The following is a 26,392-nucleotide window of genomic DNA, read 5'->3' as shown; positions in this document are numbered from 1 at the left end:
TTCAATAAAATCCTACCACTGGCACACCTTAGCCATTCCTATCTTTTAGAGGTTCCTTTTCAAAAAGATACAAAACACCTTTCAGTATTTTCTCACACCTGTTCGTCTTTCTCTTCCTCCTCTCTTTCAAAAGGCCCTTTATGACCTAATTTTCCACTATTATCTATGGTTTTCATGTTGCAGTATCTGGGATACTTCATCTGTTCTGACAAAATCATAAGAAAAGAAATAAAAGACTTACATTGACAGGAAACCACATGTAGGAACCCCTTTCCGGATACATGAACATTCCATATTCTGGCTTGGTCATCTCTTCAAATACACAGTGGAAGAACTCTGAAGTGACCCCTCCACACTCAGGACGAATTTCTTCAATAAATCCAACCTAAGGAAAGAGTACACAGTCCAAGGTCCTGATTTAAAAATATTAATACAATGCTTTGGATCTTTATGGAAGACTTTTAAACCTCTAACAACTATTCCTGCAGTCACCAGAATTACCAGAATCACACACCGCTTGCCTCCTTGCAATCCGTCCTCCCTCAATTTGCTACTGAGCAGTGGAGGTCATGAACCGATTTACCCTCAGGTTGTTGTACAGTGAACACATGGATCGTTGACATTGCCACCTGTACCAAATGAAGGGGGACTCTGGCAAGACTTAGCATTTACCAGTAATATTGAGCAGTATCTTGAACCAAGTTTTGATGTGCTTCAAACCCCTGGACCACTAAATTCCCCAATTAGTCTATCTTCATCTCATCGTTCAAAATTCACAGCCTTGGCTCCAGCCAACAACTATTTGGTTTCTCCCGCTCCTACTCTCATTTGGGCTTCCACTAAACAGCCCTCCCAGTGGCCTGGGCATGAGACCTTTGCAGGGACCATCACCCCTGAGTGCCCGTAGCCCTCAAGTGAGAAATCGGTATTAACCAGCCCCTCTTTTTAAGAGCTCTCTCCACCTTTGGACTTTGTGGCTGAGTGCTATCTTGGTTTTCCTCTTTTTCTGGGTAATTTCCTTTTTTTAATGTAAGCATCACTAAATTTCATTTCTTGAATTTTTGTTCTCTTTCTACTCTCCTTGCCTGGGAAATCTTGTCTGCTGCCACTTTGAGCAACTCCTTGGCCACAGACCATCGTGTTCAAGGGCCTGCCCCACTTTCCCATCTCAATATCCCAATTACAACTTCCTAATAACTTCTGATTTTCTTATTTGTGCTTATTTACCCTACCAAGTCTGCCTATGCCAGGGTCAGGACTCCACTCATAAGGGGCCCTGATAACCTTGCCTTGTTCAGAGTCTATATTTTGATTGGATCTGTCTTGAAGTTTGCTTTCTTATCTCTTGGTCATCTCCTGTAGGGTAATAATTTTCTACTAATTTCCTCACAGTCAAGATTTAAAGAAAAAATAGACACAGATGGAGACATAAAACCAGAAATTCTGGCTTATATAAAGCTTTTTTTTCCCATTGGAGTCCCATGCTGGGAAATATGCCTCTTCTGAGTCCCACCCTTTAGGCTCTGGTTTCTTCTCTGAGAGCCCAACTCTTCCTCTTATGGCTGATATCAGAAAAATCCACTCCCTTCAGCACAGATTCTAGCTCTTACGTTCAGAGTTAATTGTTTTTCTATAGTCTCAATAGGGCAAATGATCTGAGGTACTACATAATAAAAACTCTAAGATGAAATGAAGAATGGCTGGAATTGAAACTCACATAGTGGAAGGTCTTGAACTAAAACTAGAGCCAAAATGTAGGAAAAGTATCCATTGCACTAGCTGCTTGTTTATTGCATTAATAGCCCCACTTCTTTACCTCTCCTTGAGCCATGTGTTATGTATGTGACTTTGCAGTTCCCCTCATTAAAGAAGCTGAGTATATTTCTCCAGCCCTTGATTTGGGTTGAGACATGTGACTGCTTTGACTAAAGCAATGTTTGTTGCATGATTGGGCTTGCTATCTTGCACCTCTGGCACTGCTGTGAGAAGAACATGCTTGCTGGTCCCAGGAGGAAGATGAAAGACATAGGAAGCAGAGTCAAACTGACCAGCCAGGCCTAGATTGGCCAATCCCTAGCCAACTCCCAGACATGTAAACAAACTCAGACAAAATCTACCAAGCCACCCGGGTGAGTTCAGTCTAGATCAGCAGATCCTCAGCTGAACTGCAGATGTGTAAAATAAATTATTGTTATTTTAAGCCATGAAACTTTGGGATATTTCAATATGCAGCATTTTCATAGCCATAGTAACTAATATTAATAGTTAACTCATAACCCAATGTGCAATTAAGCATCTCGTTGTTCTCTGAAGGGTAAGAGGGGAATTCTGGAAATCATAAGACTGATAATTATAGTTGCAAGTGCAGGCTCTTTTAAGAGAGAATTTGTTACATTATATGAAGGTTTCCCTCCCACACCAGTAAAAATGTTCAATGAGACTTTTTACTGTACCACTAGTAGTTTCCAAAAGTCAATGACATCAGCTTGGTTTAACTGGCGCAGAGCATCTTCAACCAGGTGACTTCGTCTGACTCTAAGTATAAATCTGGGTGACGGAGGAAATTCATCCTTCCTTTGCAGAATCACTTTCCTCAAACTCATGTATGCAATATTTCCTAACACCTAGAAAAGAAATATTTTAGTTGGCTTCTCCTTTGACCTAACTGGAATCCCAGAGATTGTTTATTACTTCAAATAAACATATTTGGTGTAGCATATACTTAACCTTGCATTGCTGTGTATGCTCACATTGTAATTATTCAAGAAAAGGGACATCATATCGACAGTATGAAAGATAAAGTGATTGTAGGATCAAAGAAACTGTGGCACCTAGGAATTGTGTACAGGAGATTAGTCAGCATGGATGAACATCTAAGTGAATTAAAAACTTTCTCAGATTACTTGTTATAGTAAACATGATCCTTAAAGACCATGCTAGTATTCAGCATGCTGAGATTTTCATCACCCATCGGTCTTAAAAAGCAGAGCTTTAGCACTGTAATCCTCAGGAATGGAAGGGCAGTGTGGGAGCTCAGGGATAATGTTAGCCGCAGGAAAAAGATGAGAGGAAAGAGCTTGCTCAGAGAAGATCCACTCTCCTCTTTCAAATAACTATGATCTATCCACACAACCTGCATGGGAAATCTCTAAAAATATGCCACAGGTGGCCTCATTTTGTATCTAGCATTGTTCCTGGCCACCCTAAATAGTACCTCTCTTTAGCTTTTCTGAATTCTCAACATTCCCTCACTACTCTAATCCTTGATCTTGTTTCTGCTGAACTCCTTAGGATTAGAAACCTAGTGTTGGACTTGGTATCTTTGCTTTGACTTTCAGCATTCGTCTAGGGTTTCTGGTATATCACAAGGACAATAAAGGGGTATTTAGGACTTGTAAACCAATGTAGCCCCCTTGGGGCCTATCCTGCAATAGTGACAGCAAGACCAGTGAATAACAGCCATCCTATTCCAGGTTTCTAAGCTGGGTGTTTGCCCACATTAACTCTTTACAAGTACCTCAGGAAGTATGCATGTGGCTCTGAGTCTGGGAAATCCGTGTCCCAGATCTCTGTCACCACTGTATACTGACAAATTGACAGGCAATTCTACTAGGTTCTTCTGGTTTTTCCTTAAGATGTTTTTTGGAGAGAAGCTCCAGGTTTGTAGGGCAATGGAACATCTCTGCTCCTTTCTGGTGGTGGGTCATCTCCTCCTGCAGCCAAGGAGTCTGCAGCTCTGGGACGCTCCAGCAGTACTGACCACTGGGCAACATGTTCCATGGCTCTGAGTAGCAGGCAGTGGCCAGCAATGTCCTCCACTGACTACAGAAGGGAGAGATGTCTGTACCTTCTTTTATCGAACCAAGAGCTGGACCAGAAACCTGCATCTTATCTTATTTTCCAGCTTCTCCACTCCAATTCTCTTTATATTGGTTTTCCCTTTCTACATTTACACCTTTGAATTGGTAACCCAGTTTGGAGCTTACAATTTTGACTATGTCCATCATCTCTCCTTTGGAGAGCAGGATTGTGAAGTCAGCTTTCCAACTTCATTCATGACAACTACAAGTAAGAGTTTCTTGTCCTCAAACCATTCCTAATCCTTCATAATGTGCAACCTGCCTGGGTCTACTGTCCACTCAAATCTCAACCACCCACTAACAGAGGAGACAGATTAGACAGAGAAAAACATTGCTATTGAAGAAAAGACCATAGAGGGAAGGTTTCATTTAAGGGAAACTTATGGGAAAGTTAGGTTTGGGAAGGAAAGACTTAATCTACTTTCTCCCTTTACCAGGGATGTCAGGAAAATAAAAACAGAGATGGCTCAGAAACAAAAGAAGAGATGACCTGGTCAAATATATTTGTAAACATGCTAATAATAGACACTAATAATAGTAACAGAGAGAGAGTCTTTACTTATGGAATGCTATTAGCTGGATATACTATCTGTCTGGGTTGCTTATTATAAATAAACCTAGAATTTACAGATTTATGGGGCATGGCATGCTGGAACATTCACATAAGCTATGCAATTAGTAGAGTATAAAAAGGGAATTTCTATAACTGAAATAGCTTCTTTTGTGTATGTGATGTTCCAGACTTCTCTATGTTTTACCTAGATGGCCTGTATCCTTTAAATTAGTAAGAGAAGTCAGTAATGGGTATGCTTTCTAATTCCTATGAGTCTTTAAAGGATAAACATCATAGATAAATAGATACAAAACCTTTCATGAGAAATGATCTAGAAAATAAGCCTCAGTAATCAAAAACATGTTTGGAAAATCTTTAGTATAATGTCTGCGGGATGAGCATTATATATACCTAAGAACTAAGTCTGATGGAAAAAAGAAACAAAATAGTACGTAAATGTTAAGTGGGAATAAAATAACTAGCACAAAAGATGCAGAAGGGTGACAGTAAGTAGGAAACAGAATAAACTCATTGATTGACTCATTGGTATTATCTAGGACTAAAAGAATATCAGCTGGAGATCACAAATCAAGCTCTGAGAAGCTTTAGGAGACACAAAAATCTCCAAACTAACACTAAGAACGTAGTATTGACAAAAATGGGATAGTGGAGGAGAGGGAAAGGAGAGGTAAAGAACAGTTTACCAGAGAGTTTCCGTATTGCTCACAGTAGGAGAACAACAGGTACTATATAAAGAAGGTGAGGACTAGGACATTAAATAATAATGAAAAATGCAAACTAAAATTAAACTGAAATGCTAATAACATGATTAACTCATCAAAATTGAAAAGATCACAAAGATTGGCAATATTCTGCATTGGTGAGAGCATGTGAAAGGTATTTATGAACTCTTTTTTTCTTTTTTTTAAAGACAGGGTTTCATTCTGTGGCCAAGAGTGCAGTGGCATGATCACAATTTACTGTAACCTTCAATTCCTGGGCTCAAGTAAACTTCCCGCCTCAGCCTCCCAAGTAGCTGGGACTACAGGCATATGCCACTGCACCTGGCTAATTTTTTAAAAATTTTTTGTAGAGACAAGGTCTCACTATGTTGCCCAAGCTGGTCTTGAACTCCTGGTCTCAAGGGATCCTCCTGCCTCAGCCTCCCAAAGTGCTGGGATTACAGGAGTGAGCCACCAATGCCAGCTACAAACTCTACATAGGGTAATTTGGCAACATTTAATAATTAAAGGGAAAGGATTAGCATTATTCTCTCTTCCTATATGAATGCTTTTTAACCATTTTAGGGTAATGAAATGCCCTGATTGATGAGGAAAAGCTCTTCTTTACAGAATTCCAGTTAATGACTTTGGAAGGAAAAACAAGATTAGAAATATCACCATATCGCAAACCTTAATGAAAATAATGGATGAAATTATTAAGTAAAAAGTTGATGGGAGGCCGGGCGCAGTGGCTCATGCCTGTAATCCTAGCTCTCTGGGAGGCCGAGGCAGGCGGATTGTTTGAGCTCAGGAGTTCAAAACCAGCCTGAGCAAGAGCGAGACCCCGTTTCTACTAAAAATAGAAAGAAATTAATTGGACAACTAAAAATATATAGAAAAAATTAGCCGAGCATGGTGGCGCATGCCTGTAGTCCCAGCTACTCGGGAGGCAGAAGGATTGCTTGAGCCCAGGAGTTTGAGGTTGCTGTGAGCTAGGATGACGCCACGGCACTCTAGCCAGGGCAACACAGTGAGACTCTGTCTCAAAAAGTAAAAAAAAAAAGAAAAGTTGATGGGAAACATTACAATGGAAGAATCATGTGGTCACCACCTGGACTCATCCATGAATCTCAGCATGAACAAGAATGAGACAACCAGAAATAATGTACTGAAATATGGAGAGGTTGAAAGAAATTGGGCCTGGGATTTGGTTTAAAATACTCTTGCAAGAACAGTAACAACTACAAAAAAACAAAAGTGACAGATGAAGAAAGTGTGGCAAAATGTTGATAATTGCTGAATCTTGGTGATAGGGCTCATTACACCATTATCTCTATTTTACATATGTTTTAAATTTTTCATAATAAAAAAGTAGGGCATACATACCTGCATTTTTAAATGTGAATCAGCTTGCAATAATTTAATTTTGGATAGCAAATTAAAGATAAATGGAAAATCACTGAAAATGATAGGACTGGGGTTTTCTGCAGGTAGCTAAAAATAAAGAGATAATATTAATAGTTTTGATAATTAAAAACAAGGAAAAAACTTTATTCTTTTACTTCATCACCTTAAATTATTTCTCTCTATACTTTTTGGAATCTGTTTTTAAGAATCCAAATTACCTAGAAACAAACTTCCAAGAAAATGTATTTGTTTTGTGAGTGAAAGATGTTTAAGTTTTCAATGATCATCTAATTTAGCAAATTCATCATTGCAATGAGGAAATTTTCAAATCTTGATTTTTCAAAGGGGTACCTACACAGCTACTACAGTAATGTGTCCCCCTTCAAAGTATGAACACTTTCATAAGTCAAAATGTTATTCTTACCAGGTTGTTATCCCGAAAGTACTGTCTTCCTCTCTCTCCATAAAAGTCCAATAAGGTGGGGAGTTCATTTATGTTGAAAGTATTTTCTGGTAGTCGACAGTTAGCTTTGTTTACCTTAAAGAGAATATGACCTATGAATTTCATTTTCTATCAATAAATGATTAAATCTATGATATATAGATATATATGGCTATGAAATAGATAATCAGAATGGAACTCTTCAAACTAAACATATTTGTCAGTGATGAAGAAGAGTTCTATAAAGTTTCCTTCTTCTGACCTATGATTTCTTCAATTTTCATAAAGAAATATTGTGAAAGATGACATATTGGCAGTGGGAATTAATAAACTAATTCTTTTTTTTTTTTTTTTTTTTTTTGAGACAGAGTCTCACTGTGTTGCCCGGGCTAGAGTGCCGTGGCGTCATCTTAGCTCACAGCAACCTCAAACTCCTGGCCTCAAGCGATCCTCCTGCCTCAGCCTCCCGAGTAGCTGGGACTACAGGCATGCGCCACCATGCCCGGCTAATTTTTTCTATATATTTTTAGTTGTCCAATTAATTTCTTTCTGTTTTTAGTAGAGACGGGGTCTCGCTCTTGCTCAGGCTGGTTTCGAACTCCTGAGCTCAAACAATCCGCCCGCCTCAGCCTCCCAGAGAGCTAGGATTACAGGCGTGAGCCACCGCACCCGGCCAATAAACTAATTCTTAAGGCATAGACTTGTTGGAAATAGTTTCTAAATTTTGAGAATAAAACCACCATAAAAAATCCAAGTTACTTTTGACAAATTCACTTTCTCTATTAAGTGATAAATATTAATCTGGCACATACTATTTTGTCAAGCATGGGACAAACCATTAGATAAAAATAGCCCTGGTTTACACACAGTTTATTGTCTAGTGCAATAGTCAGCAAAACTCTTTCTTAAATACAGACAGTAGATATTTTGGGCATGGGACAATATAGTTTCTGTCGCAACTATTCAACTCTACCCTTTTATGTGCCATTTAGCCCAAAAGCAGTCATAGATAACATGTAAACAAATGAGTGTGAATATGTTCCAATAAAACTTTATTTACAAAAATAGGAGGCTGCCCATGGGTGTAGACTGCCAACCCATGGTCTAATAAGTAAAAACAAGTAACTGGGCATCTAGGATACAGTTTCTGATTGGGGAAGGACTTAAAGGGTTCCAGAAGGCTTCCCAGAGGAAGTAATGCTTGAAAATCAATGATCTAAATATACCTCCATGACATCAAATTAATTCAAATGATAGAAGGCAGGAAATAAGAAATTTAAGAACATAAACTAAGGAAATAAAGAATAGGAAAAGGATCAACAAATGACAAGGTTGATTCTTTAAAAAAAACAAAAAAAAAACCCACAACTTCCTGGTAAGACTGATTCAAAAAAAGCACAAATACCTGGTATCAAGAATGAAAAATGGGACAAAACTACAGATTATGGCTGGGTGCAGTGGCCCATATCTGTAATCCCAGCGCTTTGGGAGACTGAGATGGGATTATTGCTTGAGGCCAAGAGTTAGAGACCAGCCTGGGCAGCATAATGAGACCCCATCTTTACAGAAAATCTAAAAATTATCTGGGTGTTGTAGTGTGCACCTATAGTCCTAACTACTCAGGAGGCTGAGACAAGAGGATCATTTCAGCCCAGGAGTTCAAGGTTACAGTGAGTAGTGATCATGCCATTGTACTCCATCCTGGGTGACAAAGCCAGACCCTGTCTCTAAAAAACAAAACAAAACAAAACCAAAAACTAAAGATTGTGAGGAGATTAAAATGATAAAACTAGGACATCTGCTAGGATGTTATACATAAAAAAAGTCCTAGGAAAATATAACCAACACAAGAAGAAACAGAAAATCTCAGTAATCCTGTAGCTATTAAATAAATTAAACCCCAAATTTAAGAAACTTCCCACAGAAATCTCTATATCCAAAGGGGTCCACAGATTAATTCTACCAGTCATATAAGGAAAATAATACCAATATGACACAATGTCTTCCACAGAATAGAAAAAAAGAGAATATTCCTTGAATCATTTCATAAGACCAGCATGACCTGATCCAGAAACCTGAGACGGACATTCTGAGAAAGTAAAATAACAGGCCAATCTCACTCATGAACAAAATATTAGCAAACTGAATCTTTGAAATCTATATCTATAACATATCATGAGCAAGTTGGGTTAATTTGAAAAGCCCAGGTTAGTTTAACAGCTGATAATCCATCTGTGTATCTTGCCATCATATGCAGAAAAAGCACTTAATAAAATTTAATATCCATTCATGGTTTTTTTAAAAAAACTTTCATCAAACTATAAATAAAATGGAAGTTCCTTAATCTTTTTAAAAGGTATCTACAAAGATCCCATAGCAAAACATAAACCTTAATATTAAAGTTATCCCTTTGATATCAGAACAAGATTATAAAACATTATACTGTAGGTCTTAGCCAATAAAATAAGTAAAGAAAAAGAAATAAAACTGTTACTATTCTCAAGTTATATGATTATATGCAGAAAGACTCTAAAGGAATCAACAGATTAGTATTAGATAAATTTGGCAAGATTACTAAAAACAAATTTAATGTACAAAAATTACGCATTGCTATATATCAACGACATTAGAAATTTAACTTTTACAAGAAAAAGTAGATAAATCAAAATGAAAAACACTTGTGCTTCAAAAGACACCATTGAGAAAGTGAAAAGACAACACACATAATAAGATAAAATATTAGCAAATCATATGTCGCAGGGTATCTGTCTGAAGTCAGCCGACTTAATACTGTGCTTTCTCTATCACAACACTAGAAGAACAAACAGAGCCTTCCATTTGTCCATAAAACTGAAGAGACCATTCCAGGAACTCAGACCAATGATCACATTTATTAACTGCAGTTTAATACAGTAAATTGTAATTTAATGGTTGGTCTTAATTACTAATTCATTATTAATTAGTTTAATAGCTTTTCTCCCTAGGTACAAGGACACCAAAGCATAAATCCTTGGACTATCAGCAGTGACATCACCAAAGAGTTTCTTGGAATCTTGGGCCCCACTCCAGGCCCACTGGATCAGAATCTGCATTTTAACAAGATCCCAGGTAGTTTGTATACATGTTCAAGTTTGACAAGAGCTGCCCTAGAAGCTTTTGACATTAGTGCCTGTTACTCCTGGTCTGAATCTCTGGAACCTAAGAGGTCTCTGGGAATCACTGATCACTGTGTGAATTCAGCCATTTCTCTGTAGCAGCCATCCTTAGCCCTGACCAAGAGCCCAATCTGACTCCCATTTACTGGGACTACCACCAAAAGCAGAATGAGGATGATGAAACCGAACCCATGACTTCTGGACATGACTCCAGGTAACCCTACTATAACAGACCCTGCACTCTGGGTGACCCTAATGTTGACAGGGCCATAGAGCATATGGATTCCAAATCCTAATGGCCTCACCTGATCTTTCTTTAGTGGGATCTAACAAATGTTCTGATATGGACAGTTAGAATCAAATGATATAGTGGTATCCACTGGGCCCTTTCTTTGTTCTGGCCATAGTCCTCTGTGAACTTTTTCTTTTGTTTTTATTTAATATTAACTAAGTTATAACAAACATTCGGTAAGTACACAAATCTTAAATGTACAGCTTGATGAGTTTTTACACCCATACACGCTTGGGTAAGTACTGCCCAGGTGAAGACATGGAACATTTCCAGCAGCTCCCAGGAGGCACCCTCATGCTCCTTACAAGTCAGGTGGCCTCCCCACCGAGAGGTAACACCATCTGATTTCTATCATTACAGATGAGCTTTCCTTGTTTTCAAAACTCGTATAAAAGTAGTCATAGAGTGTAATTACTTGGTGTAAGGCTTTTGCTCATCACCATGTCAATGGGATTCATCAGTGTTGTTGCATGTTATATGTAGCAGTATCCTCAGTGGTGTACCTTCTGTCATTTTTTTTTAAGAGACAGGGTCTCGCCCTGTCACCCAGGCTGGAGTGCAGTGCCGGGATCACAGCTCACTGCAGCCTCAAGCTCCTGGGCTCAAGCTCCTCCCAAGTAGCTGGGACTATAGGCATAGCATACTTTTTCTTAATGAAAGAAGTCCGTTACAAGACATCTTAAGTCCTCATAAAGTTTCTCACTTTTTAAATCCCTAATTATTTTATGACAAACATTTCCCATTTACACATTACTTTTAAAAAAAATAGACTCCTCATGATTTGTATTTGACTTCTTAAAACTCCAGTTGGCTGAGACTTAGGGGATTTTGATTTAATGAACTGGTGTATCCATTCCTTTAGATGAACCCTTACCTCGTGCACTTCTTTCATCACTCCTAGGAGAGCTTTCACATTGCAGACGTTCTGACTGTAATTCTGATCAGTCCAACAATCCAGCTGAGACACGATGGCAGTTTTAAGCATCTGGACCAGTGCGTTCAGAGAAGATTTTTGCAAAGATGCCCAGCACTTCTCTGAGGGGTGTAAAGTCAGTCATGGTAAGTATGGTTTTTTCCTCCTGTCTCACAAATCCCTCAGTTTCTACTACATTCTTCAATGTAAGAAATAAATAATATTTTCCATTTCTGATGGCATAACCCATAAAACGTATTTTCTGAGGATATCCTGGGCAACACTTATTACTCATAGATATGGAAATTTTTTCCTCCTGATTAAGTACCATTAGAATTAAAAGCTCAGGCCGGGCGCGGTGGCTCATGCCTGTAATCCTAGCTCTCTGGGAGGCTGAGGCGGGTGGATTGTTTGAGCTCAGGAGTTCGAAACCAGCCTGAGCAAGAGCGAGACCCCATCTCTACTAAAATCAGAAAGAAATTAATTGGACAACTAAAACTATATAGAAAAAATTAGCCGGGCATGGTGGTGCATGCCTGTAGTCCCAGCTACTCGGGAGGCTGAGGCAGGAGGATCGCTTGAGCCCAGGAGTTTGAGGTTGCTGTGAGCTAGGCTGACGCCACGGCACTCGCTCTAGCCCAGGCAACACAGTGAGACTCCGTCTCAAAAAAAAAAAGAAAAAAAAAAAGAATTAAAAGCTCAAATTCAGGATATAAAGAAATTTGTTGATCGTTCATATTTATGCTTAATGGGTTGACTTCATGATTTTCAAACTGACAATTGTATAGGGTATCTATAAAGTCTGAAAATATACATAGGTGAATACACACACATGCACGTGCAGTGTCATCAAGGATATTTTTAATCTGTAAAAAATAAAATAATATTATCTATGTTTTCAGATTTTATGTACATGTGGTACATATGAATATATACTTTTCAAAGTAGCCAATAACTATATTTTAATACTATTGAGATTGCAACCTGGATTTTGGTACCTTTAAAGGACAATTCTCAGAAAACACATTTATTAAATGTTAAAATGAACTATCAAGCTAAATGTAATTAAAATAGTATTACTCAGATACATGAAAAGCAGATTGAGTAGAGATTCCATAAATCTCAAGGCTTCTGCCCCGAAAATTCTGTTGAGTCACCTCCTGTGGTACAAAGAACAAAGGACACTCCCTTGCCCCTCTGATCACTGCCCTCAGGTGGGAATGCAGGTTTTAATTCCCAAAAAGAGTGGGGGGGTGGGGTGTAAAGGGACAACTTGTAATACATTTTGCTCTTTTTTAGGCCCTTCCTTCTGTTACAATAATAAGAAAAATTCAAGTTAAAATTAAAAGATTTTTTTTTCAGAATGGCAAAGATCAAAGTTGTATACCACTATTTGAAAGTACGCAGGCTGATACTCTCCTATTTGTTGTAAATTGATACATCTGATCTGTCAGGGCTGCCATGTTGTCCAGGATGCAGTTTACGTAGATGACAATGTGAATGGTGACCCACTTGAAGTTGGGTGACATGACCCTGAGCTCTGTGGAGGGCCGTCAGGCAAAATATCTCAAAATAAAAATGCACATACAATTTGATCCAGTGACTTTGCTTTCTGGAGTTTTTCCTGCATGTGTAACTTTATATATGTACAAAGAAATAAAGAGTAGGAACAACTATCCGTGGTATATCTTCCCAATAGAACACTCTTCAGCCATCGAACAGAATGAGGCAGTTCAATAGGTCCTACAGTGGAATAATCTCCATGATATACAGTTAAGTGGGAAAAAGCGAGATGCTGAAGAAGAATTAGAATGGTATGCTGCCATTAAAAAAAGAAAAAAAGAATACATTTTTTGAACTAAAATCTTAATCGCCCCCCTACCCCCAGCCGACTGAATGGAGCCCCTCTTGGCCAAGGGGACCAAAACAGCCTTAAAGCTGAGTTGCCGGCCATAAGGAGAAGGGAGGTCAGACATGCCTGGTTATGCCCTGTCCCTTTTGGAGTTATTAACAATAAGATACAAAATCATTAACAAGCCTAAAGCTATGCAAGGCAAAGCTTAATCCACACCTGCAGGCCACTGATTTACTTAAAAGATCACTTGAGTTTCAGTAAATGTCTGGTGGCTTGTCTCTGATTAACAGACTTCCTTATCTTAATTTAAAACATTCCAAGCCTTTAGACAAAGCTTCATTTCTTTATCCAGTTATAAATCAAAGAATCTTTAAACCCATTTATAACCTGTAATCCCCTCACTTCTTGATATCCTACCTTCTCGGGCCAGACCAATGTATGCCTTTCATATATTGATTGATGATTTTATGTGTAATTCCTGTCTCCCTAAAATGTGTAAAACCAAACTAGAACCCAACCATGGCGAGACCACTCACTCAAGGCTTCTTGGGTGTGGCTCTCCACGCCATGGCTGCACATGTTCGGCTCAAAATGAACCTCTTTAAATGATTTTACAGAGTTTGGGTTCTTTTCCATTGACAATGTGTGTATGTTTATATATATATATAGAATATCTTTTGAAGGTTACACAAGAAACTAGAATCTATAACTGTAACAGAGGTGAAGGCGTGAAAAAGAGCAAAATGTTTTTTGAGTTGTCTCTTTAAACCACCCCCCATTCTTTTAGGAATTAATACCTGCATCCTTGCATGGGGCCAGTAATCAGAGGGGCAGGGGAGTGTCCTTTGTTATTTGTACCATAGGAGATGTCTCAACAGAATTGTCTGGGCAGAGATCATGAGATTGTCTTCCCCAGAGATGGGATGGATCAGAACCATCAACTGTAGTTAAACAGTAATAGCCTGAAAACCCTCCCTTTAAAAGCTCTGTATTTCTGGATGGGTGTGGTGGCTCACATCTGTAATCCTAGCACTCTGGGAGGCCAAGGTGAGAGGATTGCTTGAGGTCAGGAGTTTGAGACCAACCTCCGCAAGAGCAAGACCCCATGTCTACTAAAAACAGAAAAATTAGTCAGGCATCATGGCGCATGCCTGTAGTCCCAGCTACTTAGGAGGCTAAGGCAAGAGGATCGCTTGAGTCCAGGAGTTTGAGGTTGCAGTGAGCTATGATGGCACCACTGCACTCTAGCCTGGGCGACAGAGTGAGACTCTTATCCCAAAAAAATAAATAAAACAAAAGCTCTGTATTTCTGCTTATAGTTAGGACAATGGCACTTAAGATAAGAGTCTCCATCCTCCTCATCTGCCAGCAAATTAATAAACCTTCTTTTCCCTCTCCTCAAACCACTTGTCCTCTTTCTTCTGATGCAGCCTCGGGGACAATTACCGAACTTTCGGTAACATAACCACCTCTGGGAGGGGAGCTGGGTGGCTTATATTTCATTGTACATATCCTCTGTACCTCTTAAGTGAAGGAGCCCAGGGAATTTCACCCCAAAACATGGTACCCTGGTATGCTGATTATTTTAAATTAAAGGCCCTTGAAGGTCAGCAGATGCTGAAAGAAGCTTTTATCTTTTTGTTTTGTTTTTGTTTTTGTTTTGAGACACGGTCTCGCTCTGTTGCCCAGGCTAGAGTGCAGTAGCATCATCATCACTCACTGCAAACTTAAACTCCTGGGCTCAAGCCATCCTTCTCACTCCACCTTCCAAGTAGCTGGGACTACAGGGGCATGCCACCATGCCTGGCTAATTTTTAAAATTTTTTTGTAGAGATGGGGGTCTTACTATGTTGCCCAGGCTGGTCTTGAATTCCTGGCGCCAAGGGATCCTCCTGCCTTTGCCTCCCAAAGTGCTGGGATTACAGGTATGAGCCACCATGGCTGGCAGCTTTTTTCTGACAATCCCTTATCTAGCCTAGGACTGGACCCACCAAAGAGAAGACAATTGCCTTTCATCATCTCCCTAAAATTTCACTATCTGTCACAGTAAAGAAGACTGAGGAATGTAACCCCATCTGGATGCACTTTTTGAAAAGATAACGTCTGCCTCCTGGGCTCATTCAAATTCTACAGTGTATCATTTACAAGTTAATTTCTGTCTCCTGGGTCCATTCATTCTCTCTAATAATCATTTACTACCCCTCAAAAGAACTGTCTACATTTTCCATCTACCCTTCCCCTATGTAGAAGAGCATATAAACATCTGTACCCCATTGGGTTACTGGGTAATCACTGGACTTCTCAACATTAGCTGAAAATTGTAAAAGGACATTCCATAGTATTGAATAAAATAAACAATAATAACACAAAATTGAACATTCGTTTTTCATCACCTCTGGTCAAAATGTCTAAAGTTGCAAGCCAATATGAGCAAAAAGTTTTAAAAAGTATGGATTTATTTTGACCAAATACTCTATAATTATCAAACTCTAATGTCAAAGCCACATCCAATCCTAAGAACGACACCTGCTTCATATGAGGAGAGTAATGATTATTGTAGCTTTAGGTTAATCTTTTTAATAATTCACATACCCACGTATTCAAATACTTGTACATTTTGAAATCTTTTTATCTAAAATTTGCTAAAACTTCGACGTCAGACAGTGACTCTGTATTGAGAGTACAGATAAAATGACATAAAACTTACTCAAGACTCGTAAAGATTGGTCACTCATTTTACAAACAGCTACTGCAAATGGAACCACCAGGTTCTCCCAGTTCTTAGACTCATGCATCACAGGACATTCTGGGAGCAGAAGGAAAACTGACAAAGCTTCTTGGTGTGGAGAGCGGCATGGAAGAGCTCTGAGCAGATCACCCTCAAGACATGCAGTTATCTGTGGTCAAAACAGGGTCAGGGAAAGATTCAGGATATATTAGATACAGAGTATTGTGAGAAACAAGCTGCGGGACCAGGGTTTCATTCCACCATGTTTGAGCTAGAATCATCATTTAGTCACTCTGAAACCTACTGATGAAACTCCATCACTCTTTCCATCCCAAATGCCCCCAAGTAGTATGTGAGAACCATCCTCCCCATTTTATATCAGGCTGCATGAAGGAAATAAAGTGAGATCACATGTGCATGGACACCATGGACGCAAAATGAAAACAAGGCCTTCCGAAAGCAACATTGTCTACAGGTTACACCAGCATTCCTCCTTCTAAAATGAGCTGTTAACCCTCAAATACGTGCACCCCATCTATTTCTTTTTTTGTTTTCTTATATATAACTAGAAACATTTCAGAGCAGAAATATTAACAGTTGTGAATTTTTATACTATTTATTTCACCCACAGGTAAACTTCTAAAATAGAACATATAAAAAAAATAGTAGTGGGAGTAATTTGTATGGTATTATTTATATTTGTTTGAACATTCATTGAGTACTTACCATGTGTCGGGTGATTTCATGTAAATCATTTGATTTAATCTTATTAATAATCATGTAAAGTTGTTTTGGCTCTGTTTGTTTTTTACCTTGTTTTCACAGATGAGGAAGGAAAGTCTCAGAGGAAGGAGGTCACTCAACTAGAAGACGACAGATCAGGGATCCACCTCTAGGTCTACCTGACCTAAAACCTACCACGGCAGAGAAAATGCCATAGGCTCCCCTCACCAACCCTATTTCACTTTCCTCCTGGGGTCACAGGAAGGGGACAATATAGGGACAGAGCTTGGGCCTCACTTCTGACCAAGGGAGGCAACATGGGGCAGCATGGCCCAGCCTAATTAACTGCAGAAAAGAAAAAAACAAATGACGTCCTAGCCACTGGAATTCAGCCCATACCCATGTCACGAGGGGCCAAACTGTCTGTCTCCTGAGCAATGTCTTCCATTACTTCCACTGAGGCAAGATGCTGACACCAGCTGATAAGCAATCTAGTTGCAAAGAAACTAGACCTATCCGGATCTAACCGCCTCAGGCCAGAAAAGCACCCTCCCCCATACTGACCTTAACCTGAATTTTCCCTCATTGTAATCTCATTTTAATGCTAAAAATCACACCCAGGGGTGGAGATTTAAAATGCAAATAAATAGACGTAATACATGGAGAAGCATGACCACCAAGTGTACAGTCGCCAACAGAACCCCACCTCTACATGTGCTGACTTCAAAACTACACCTACCTCCCTCTTTACAACCTCATAAATGTTCCCCAACCCTTTGTTCAGAGAACCAAGCTGGTTGCCCCACAACCAGCACTGTCTCCCTTTTTGTTTAAACAAAAAGCCCCAGTAAAAGCCTTGCCTGCTTAAATCCTTATGGTCTCGTGCCAATTTCTTTTGACTCAGGGACCAAGAACCTGAAGTCCGGTATCAGGAAGATGGCATTCCCCAGCCTCCTCTGCAGTTAGGTGGGGCCGTGTGACTGAGTCCTAGCTCACCTATGTGGGTGAAGGTGAATGGAACACTTCTAGGCACAGCCACTAAAACCTCTCATTGGATCTTCCATTACTCTCTGTCTTTCCTTCTCTGCCAGCCAACACAAAAGATCCAGCAGAGGATTTACAGCCCCAAGGCCGAGAGACTCTCGAAAGAAGCCTGGGTCACCCTTGAACGAAGCTGTGCAGAGGTGCCTCCTACCTCTAACCCTTGTTGGACTATGATGTGGGAAAATCTTTACTGTATTAAGCCGCTGAGATTTGGAAGTTGTTACAGCAGCTAGCATTATTTATTCTACATAATAGATCTACACTCTCTTAACTATAACGTTTGCCTCTACATGTCATAAGGGGTTAAATAAGATGCTCTGTGCAATGATAAACTGTGAAGTACGATGTATTGTTTTTAGTACATTAATATTCTTACAATTTGTTTTTTCACATGTCTAGCAGAACACAATTTCTGTGGAATGCCAATAGGTGTCATGTGGGAAAATAACATCACAAAGTCAAATAACTCCAAGAAAAATAGGATCAAAAAAGATTTCTTTTAGTGTATGATATCATAAAATCTTTGATTTACTGATGTTCATCTTGACTCCGTAATAGTATGCAGTGTTCCCAAAGTTTTTTCATTAAGAACCCTTTTTCATGGAGCTTTCCATGAAACTAATGCTCCTCAGAACTCACACAGAGAACAGCACCCCAAGTTATCTCCCGTGTCACCTAAATAAATTCATTTTAAAAAAATACTTCATAACATCTACTATCTTACTTCATCTTGAAAATGTAGTATCTACTACACATTCCCTTTCCCTGAGTGTAGGGACCCACTCAGACTCAACAAAATGGTGTAAATATCATTTCAAACTGAAGACATTCGAGATACAGCTGATGTAGAAAGAAGCCTTTTTGGAGCCTCCCTTATCTGACTAATGCCTTTTGACAATGAAGCTGCCATAAATCCCCCCTCAGGGAGCCTCATTGCCAAAAAAGGAGACCAATCACTCACACCACTTGTATAATACCTGGATGAGAAATCGTATAAACAAATATAACAAACTGTCATACCTCCCATTTGTTCCCATATAAACCCATCTGTTCTTCCTGTAGAATCCCTTTCTCCTCCACTCCCTTTCCTCTATGAATCTGGTATAGAAACCCTTACCCTTAGCTGTTCAGGGAGCCGCTTCATCTGAATGCTCCCACATGGCAGTGAATAAACTTGTTTTCTTATCTCTTGGGCTACAGACTGAATGTGTTCTCTCGAAATTCATATGTTGAAATCCTAACTCCCCAGTGGGATGGTATTAAGAGGTGGCGCCTGGCCGGGCGCGGTGGCTCACACCTGTAATCCTAGCTCTCTGGGAGGCTGAGGCGGGCGGATTGTTTGAGCTCAGGAGTTCGAAACCAGCCTGAGCAAGAGCGAGACCCCGTCTCTACTAAAATTAGAAAGAAATTAATCATACAACTAAAAATATATAGAAAAAATTAGCCGGGCATGGTGGCACATGCCTGTAGTCCCAGCTACTCGGGAGGCTGAGGCAGGAGGATCGCTTGAGCCCAGGAGTTTGAGGTTGCCGTGAGCTAGGCTAATGCCACGGCACTCTAGCCTGGGCAACACAGTGAGACTCTGTCTCGGAAAAAAAAAAATAAAAAAAGAGGTGGGGCCTTTGATAGGTGATCAGGTCACAAGGGTAGAGCCCTCCTAAATGGGATTAGTGCCCTTTGAAAGAGACGCCAGAGAGAGTCCTTGCTTTTTCTGCTATGTGTGGACACAGTGAAAATACAGTCGTCAATTAACCAAGAAGTAGGCCCTCACCAGACTTTGAACTGGTTGGTGCCCTGATCTAGGACTTCCCAGCCTCCGGAACTGTGATAAATAAGTGTCTGCTGTTTAAGCCACCCTGTCTGTGGTATTCTGTTATAGCAGCCCCAAAAGTACTAACTCATCCAGTTAATCTATTGTTAACTTGCAGGACCTCTCCCCCAACACTCAAATCTAAGTTGGTAGAGGAAAAGTTTTCCTCCCAATACAACCTAGAATCACAGATTGTTAAATTGAAATAGATTTTAAAGATGAACTCAACTTACAGGTAAATAAAATGTGACCCAAAGAGAAGGGATGAATCAGTAATAGAAATTCATCTCGAAATAGAGAACAGGATTATCTCTTCATCCAGGGTAAGGTTATCCTGCTTCCCAACCCAATGCTCCTTTCAAACATGCTAGAGATTATCTACCTCTTAAGCACTGGTTTTCTCATATTGAAAATAAAAATATTGAATCTATTGTACATTTAAGAGTTTGATTTAAAAAAATGCCAGCACCCAATAAAGAACCTGGAATATAGTAACTTCATAACAAATACTACTTATATGTACCTACTCCAGTCTCCTCTCACTCAGCTCCCAATAAAATTAAACTGTAATCATATTTGTTTCTGTAAAGAAATCATATTGCTCTACTTCTCAGGTAAGTATTGGCTATTACCGTGGAAGAAATCCATTCCTTTTTTGTTAACTTCTTGAAGGTATCTCTTGCCATTTGTAAGTCCACATCGATGGAAAGCGTTTCTCCAGGTCCTCTTTGGAAACAAGAAATAAATAAATAAATAAACTGTAAACAGGTGGAAAGGGATATTTCTAAACTTCCCATGTCATTTGTTGTTTTATTTTATTACATATAAGACAAACTTTTTTCTTAAAGCTTGTCTCCTTTCAAAATAATCAACTTTATTGACATAAAAATATTTACAAATTTTACATTCTCCTTCTTAAAAAGAGAGTAGGTTACAATTTATTATCTCTATAGTAGTTACATCACTTGGGCTGCAATATTTAGCAATTTTTTATTTTTTATTATTATTATTTTAAGAGATGGGGTCTTGCTCTGTCACCCAGGCTGGAATGCAGTGGTGCGATCATAGCTCACTGCAGCCTCAAACTCCTGGGCTCAAACGATCCCTTCCACCACAGCCTCCTGAGTAGACTATTAGCAAATTTTATATGCTGGGGTCTGAGAATTGAAAGCATCTACCCCCACACTCAGCTTGTACACTGATAACTGAAACTACCTACTCACATACCTTACCATTTATATTTACAGAACTCTGCAATTCCACCCTTTTCATTAGCACGACTTTACTATTCCAGGAGACTTTGCCACAAATGGCTTGATTGTTCATTATAGGAATTTCTTGAAAGATCCCTTAATTCTTCAATGGAAAGCATCAACAGTTTGTGACCTGAGACTCTTTGAATCCCTTACCTCAAAACCCTTGCCTTGCTGTTTCCACTGATCACAGACTGTTGTATATTTACCCAATCCTAATCAAGCCCCCAGCCTTCCCCTTCCACACTGAAAGACTTGCCTTAAGCCAAACTTCCAGTTCTCAATAAATTCTGACCTGGTAGTCCCTCTCAGAAACACTACTAAAGCTCTGTCCAAGTGTCCTCCTTGGCCTGTCTTTTCAACAGGTTGCTTTGGTGATATTCAAGGAGGCAGTGTGCAACAAGTCTAACAATTTTTTTCATAATGCATTATCAAGAAATATTTTATGCTTGCTGAATTCACTGATCAATAGTAATAGTAGGGCTAAAATACTTATTCAAGTACTAAAACAAAGTTCCATCAATACCCCATTACGATATATTTTCCTTTGCAGCCTTTGGCATCTACGAGTTCCTCACTCCTGGGATGTGAGCAGGGATACTTTTCCACTTTAGAAAGATAATATTCTTCATGGAGAAAGATTCTCCTACATGCAGTCAGGATTAGCCTGCAGTGATGCTGTTGGGATCCAGCAGCTCCTCTAGACCTGTGGTCCCCGACTCCTGGGCCCTGGATCGGTACTAGTCCGTGGCCTGTTAGGAACCAGGCCACACCGCAGGAGGTGAGCGGTGGGTGAGTGGCAAAGCTGCATCTGTATCTATAGCCACTCCCCGTCGCTGGCATTATCACCTGAACCCCGCCTCCTGTCGAAAAAACTGTCTTCCATGAAACCAGTCCCTGGTGCCTAAAAGGTTGGGAACCACTGCTCTAGTCCCCCAGGCTGACTTAGAATGCAGCTGGGGTTGTGCAGGAGCAAGGAACAGCAACAGGGCTTAAGTGAGAACCACCCAGTTGCCAAAAGGGGGCAAGATGTGTACCACCACCATCTGAACCAGTGAGCAAACTTTAGGCCAAGTTAACAAGGGAGGGACAGGACCCAACCAGGAGAAGGAGAACCACAGTGAGTTACACCAGCCGCAGACAGATCAGCAGGGCTCCAGCCTCCAGAGAAGGCAGAGGGCAGCCCAGAAGCCCTCTGCACTGCGATTCCTCCTTCTCCCCCCTTGTCCTCCCAGGCGCCACATTGGAGAGCTCGAAGGAAGGGGCAGAAATAGAACATGAAATATTGAGCATTAAAGGAATTGTGTCAACTACTGGATCAGACCAAGTGTTAAGCCAAATAGGAGTGAAATTAGATTTTCCCCTGTAGCAGCTGAGTTTTCCATATTGATCCTACACAGTAAGAATTACAAAATGCACCCGTGGCTTCTAAGTACTAAAGCAATGTCAGATTTAGCTGATCACTTGTAGATACAAAGATCCTTAAAATTTTTAACACCATTACTTCTAATCAGATAACAGAGTAAGGCAGTTCGGAGGAAGTAAACAATGTTAATCAGGAATTACAGCTTATAGTGGTCTAACAAAATCATTTTATAGAATGGAAGAATCCTGTAACAACCTACAGAGTTCTCTATTTTGGACTATTTGTACATAGATAACAAAACCCACAAACTAACTGACTAGAAACATTTCATTTTAAATATTCCCTAGTGTTTTAAAGGAAGGTAAATCTCATATAAATATTACCTTTGCTTTAAAAAACTCGCAGTCAGACAAGCAGGAGACGAAAATATTATTCTCATTTCACTGCAAAAGTAAAAAACAAGGGTTAAGTCACAACATACTATAAAGCGTGTTTCCTTTTATCTTATTATGTCTGAATAAATAACTGATAGTGTGGCATCATTATTAATGAAAATAGTTATTCACTTAAAAGTCTCCCAAATTCTGGGTATACTTTGTGTATATTATTGCTAAATCTAGCCAAAACCCTTTATAGTTGATTTGTTCAAGTCATCTAGATTTAAGTAAAATCCATCCCTCTGAAGACCAAAACTCATGGAACTCCAGAGAGTACACTGTGAAGACATGCAAACGATTTGTCTTATTGAAGGCTTTGTGATTCACTTATTGAAGGCTTTGTGAGCTTTTTTGATTCACTCCTCCATCTCCCTCACTTAACGAGGTGTCTGAGATACCGTATGTCCTCAATATATCTCTTATTTATATTAAATAAAAAATGAATGAATGAATACATCAATGGTCTGTTCAAACTAAGAGGTGGTGGGAGAGAACCATGGTCGAAATGCAATAACCTTCACCACAAAGCCACACCCTCTTTCTTCTGTGTAGGACAAAACGACCAAGGCTTCAGAACCAGATAAAAGTGGTCTATAATTTTTCAAACAGAGCCACCTTTTAGCCACTTCGGTACTCCCTCTTTTCAGTGCTAGCCATTTTTCTGGCATGGACTGGCTAATTCGGCTTATTTCTGGCAGAGTTTTCCTGGAAACACCTGTGGAGCTAGTAGCCTTCAAGGAAGAGAAAAAACAAGAACGATCAGGAACACATACACATGCTAAAGTAATACAGAACACCACGAAGCATCTGGCATGGTAGGAAACGGATCCCCGCTCTCAGCAGTGGCAATGGGTGGGAGGAGCTTTGGCATCAGACTGGCCCAGCTGTTCCACTTCCTAGCCTGAGCCACTTTGCTTGGTCTGGGCCTCAGTTTTGTCATTAAGAAACATGGGATAACATCTGTAAAATGGGGGAAATAATATCAACTGGAGTTGATATGAGCACTAAACATGGTGATCCATCAGAAGTACTTTGATTGGTGCCTGACACATAGTTACTGCAATTATTACTGTAATTATCATCATTCATTTTATTTTTATTATTGCTTAATTTTATTTATTTATTTATTTTTTTTTTTTGAGACAGAGTCTCCATTTGTTGCCCTGGCTAGAGGGAGTGCCGTGGCATCAGCCTAGCTCACAGCAACCTCAAACTCCTGGGCTCAAGCGATCCTCCTGCCTCAGCCTCCCGAGTAGCTGGGACTACAGGCATGCACCACCATGCCCGGCTAATTTTTTTTTTCTATATATTTTTAGTTGTCCAGATAATTTCTTTCTATATTTTTAGTAGAGACGGGGTCTCGCTCTTGCTCAGGCTGGTTTCCAACTCCTGAGCTCAAACAATCCACCCGCCTCGGCCTCCCAGAGTGCTTGCTTAATTTTATTAAGCAATGAATTTGAGTTTGGTAGTCTAATCTGTTAGAAGTTTGACAGATGAGGAAGTAAGAATTACATAATATTTCTTCAAAAACATTCTTATAGAGAACCTTATTGCTTTAGTAAGAAATCTGAATTTATATGAATAATACAATGGTTCCAATACTGCTCTGAAATCTAGAGGAAAAAAAATTTTTTAAGTAACAGAAAGCATAACAAATACCTGATGAGTTGTCACAAAGTTGGCATAGGTTCCAGCAAAAATGTGTTTGACTTGAACATCTGCGAGGTCTAAAAGATAGTCATAAATCCATACTTAGAGTTGTAGAAGTAAAAAATAAATCTGATATATTACCAACCCAAATATACTTATTTATTGACAATTTTTACTCTCAAAAATGGATTTTGACTACAAACAGCATAGAAGATTAATTTTGATCAGATTACATGTCATATATTTACTTAGTTTAGAATTTAGTTTTTCATGCACTTGGATAATGAAGCCAAGTTGATGTGCTTTAGAAGAGGTTTGATTAAATATATAAAAGTGTCTTTGAGTTTCAGAGAAGTTAGGAAAAAAAAAGAAAAGTATATTGTTCTGAGGCTTAAGTAATCAATTAGGGTCTTCTTTTGTATTACCTTAATCTTTAGAAACGACTACCAAATACTCTAGGAGTTACTGCATTAAAAAAATGCACAATGTACGGATTTAAAATAAAAGCATCAGGGGAACTACCATCCTATGGGATCCTTTGAAAGGAAGCTGAATTTCTTGTCCGGTGGCATCAATTAACACAAAATCATGAATTAGTGGGATTATTCATACCATCAGCAGAAACCAGGCAGCTAATGTCAAAGTTCTCTGTCAGGGCCTCTGGATGAGTTGGATTGCTTGTGCAACTTGGTCCTCGACCAAAAGACACCACCTGACCAGTGGTGTGCACATAGGCAAGGGTGTGATAACTACAAGAGACAGAATACACTACAGTGAAGACCAGAGCACTCATAGTTCTGACAAAGATGACATCCCTTAACACAAAATAACAAATTTAGTTTTACTAAGTACCCAGCTCCCTTATCGCAATGTCAGTGTTAGCAGGTACCAAACGATATGGTTAACCAGATGGTGAGTGAATATTAACTTATTACTAACCTTAAAAATAGAATAGTATTGATGAGTCTCTACTATGGTTTATATCATTCATGTTTTAAATGCAAGCATTTTTTATTTTTTAATGCATTGGGTAGAATCTCAAATACTCAAAGTATTCTCATAAGGTTATGCAAAACTCTGAATACATATGCAAATAAACACTTTCTTCTACATGCACGAGATTAATTTGGTCTTATGCACTACAACAGGCAAGCTCTGCTATTTTTGTCATCAAACCACACCCCATCCTACAGCACCTAATAAGGTCATCTATATACAGTGGACTTCCAACAATTCCTTATCAAATAAATAAAATGAAGGAGAAAAAAACTGAAAAATTAAATTATATTTGAAAGAAGTAAATTTTCAAAAAGGAAAATGCTCTATAAGAGCAGCCACATATTTTAGAGTTTTAAGATTTGATAACATTCCATATGAGTCATTTCTAAGTAATAAAATATAACACTTTCAATCCATTCTAAAAAAAAAAAAAAACAGCCTATTACCTTCCACAGTCTATCTGTGAAACGAAACCATCAATTCTTTCCACAAGTTGTGGACCTCTCTTCTCAGCAGTGGGGCTATATCCCAGCTGTCCAGAGCTATTGTCCCCAAATGTGAACACTTTCCCATCCTGTTTAAAAAAGGAGGAATCAGATTAATTTCCAGTTTAAAAAAAAAAGTAACTAAAAGCTTACAAATTAAATATTGTAAGAGAGCTAATATGAGAGCACTATGTAAAATTTAAGCTCTATATAAATAGGCAGGGTCCTTTATTATTTCTAATGGTGAGTTCACACATTAAACATGAAAAATCATCGGCATTCCCTTAAAAACTAGGCACCTTGGAGATGTATCATATGGCATGGTGACTATAGTTAATAATAATGTGTCGTTATACATATCTGAAAATTGTTAAAAGAGTAGATCTTAAGGATTCTCACATAAAAAAGATAATGTGAGGTGATGCATATGTTAATTAGCTTGATTGTGGTAATCATTTCACAATGTATATATATATCAAAATATCATGTTGTACCCCCATAAACATATACAATTTTTTTTTTTAAGAGACAGGGTCTCAGCCGGGCATGGTGGCACATGCCTGTAGTCCCAGCTACTCGGGAGGCTGAGGCAGTAGGATCAGTTGAGCCCAGGAGTTTGAGGTTGCTGTGAGCTAGGCTGACGCCACAGCACTCTAGCCAGGGCAAAAGAGTGAGACTCTGTCTCAAAAAAAAAAAAA

The 26,392-nt window shown here is 39.2% G+C and overlaps 1 protein-coding gene across 2 annotated transcripts in view; it reads right to left on the bottom strand.

Moving 5' to 3' along the window:
* The window catches only part of HERC6 (HECT and RLD domain containing E3 ubiquitin protein ligase family member 6), a 52,114-nt gene that overhangs the window by 6,763 nt on the left and 18,959 nt on the right, over positions 1-26,392 (bottom strand). The window contains exons 6-17 of one of the 2 annotated variants that reach the window (XM_012647169.1): positions 25,656-25,783; positions 24,823-24,959; positions 24,220-24,287; positions 23,176-23,291; positions 22,507-22,566; positions 20,137-20,230; positions 15,907-16,096; positions 11,306-11,466; positions 6,967-7,080; positions 6,522-6,629; positions 2,454-2,624; positions 242-385 (exon numbers count right to left, since the gene is read on the bottom strand). In XM_012647169.1, coding sequence (XP_012502623.1) covers positions 242-385; positions 2,454-2,624; positions 6,522-6,629; positions 6,967-7,080; positions 11,306-11,466; positions 15,907-16,096; positions 20,137-20,230; positions 22,507-22,566; positions 23,176-23,291; positions 24,220-24,287; positions 24,823-24,959; positions 25,656-25,783 — 1,491 coding nt within the window. The remainder of the gene's footprint in view (positions 1-241; positions 386-2,453; positions 2,625-6,521; positions 6,630-6,966; positions 7,081-11,305; positions 11,467-15,906; positions 16,097-20,136; positions 20,231-22,506; positions 22,567-23,175; positions 23,292-24,219; positions 24,288-24,822; positions 24,960-25,655; positions 25,784-26,392) is intronic. The other variant, XM_012647170.1, reaches the window with a different exon arrangement.

Source organism: Propithecus coquereli, unplaced genomic scaffold (assembly GCF_000956105.1).
Source record: "Propithecus coquereli isolate 6110/MARCELLA unplaced genomic scaffold, Pcoq_1.0 Scaffold26, whole genome shotgun sequence".
NCBI classification, from domain to species: domain Eukaryota; kingdom Metazoa; phylum Chordata; class Mammalia; order Primates; family Indriidae; genus Propithecus; species Propithecus coquereli.
Note: the sequence above shows the minus strand (reverse complement) of the source record. Positions and strands in the feature narration are given on the sequence as shown.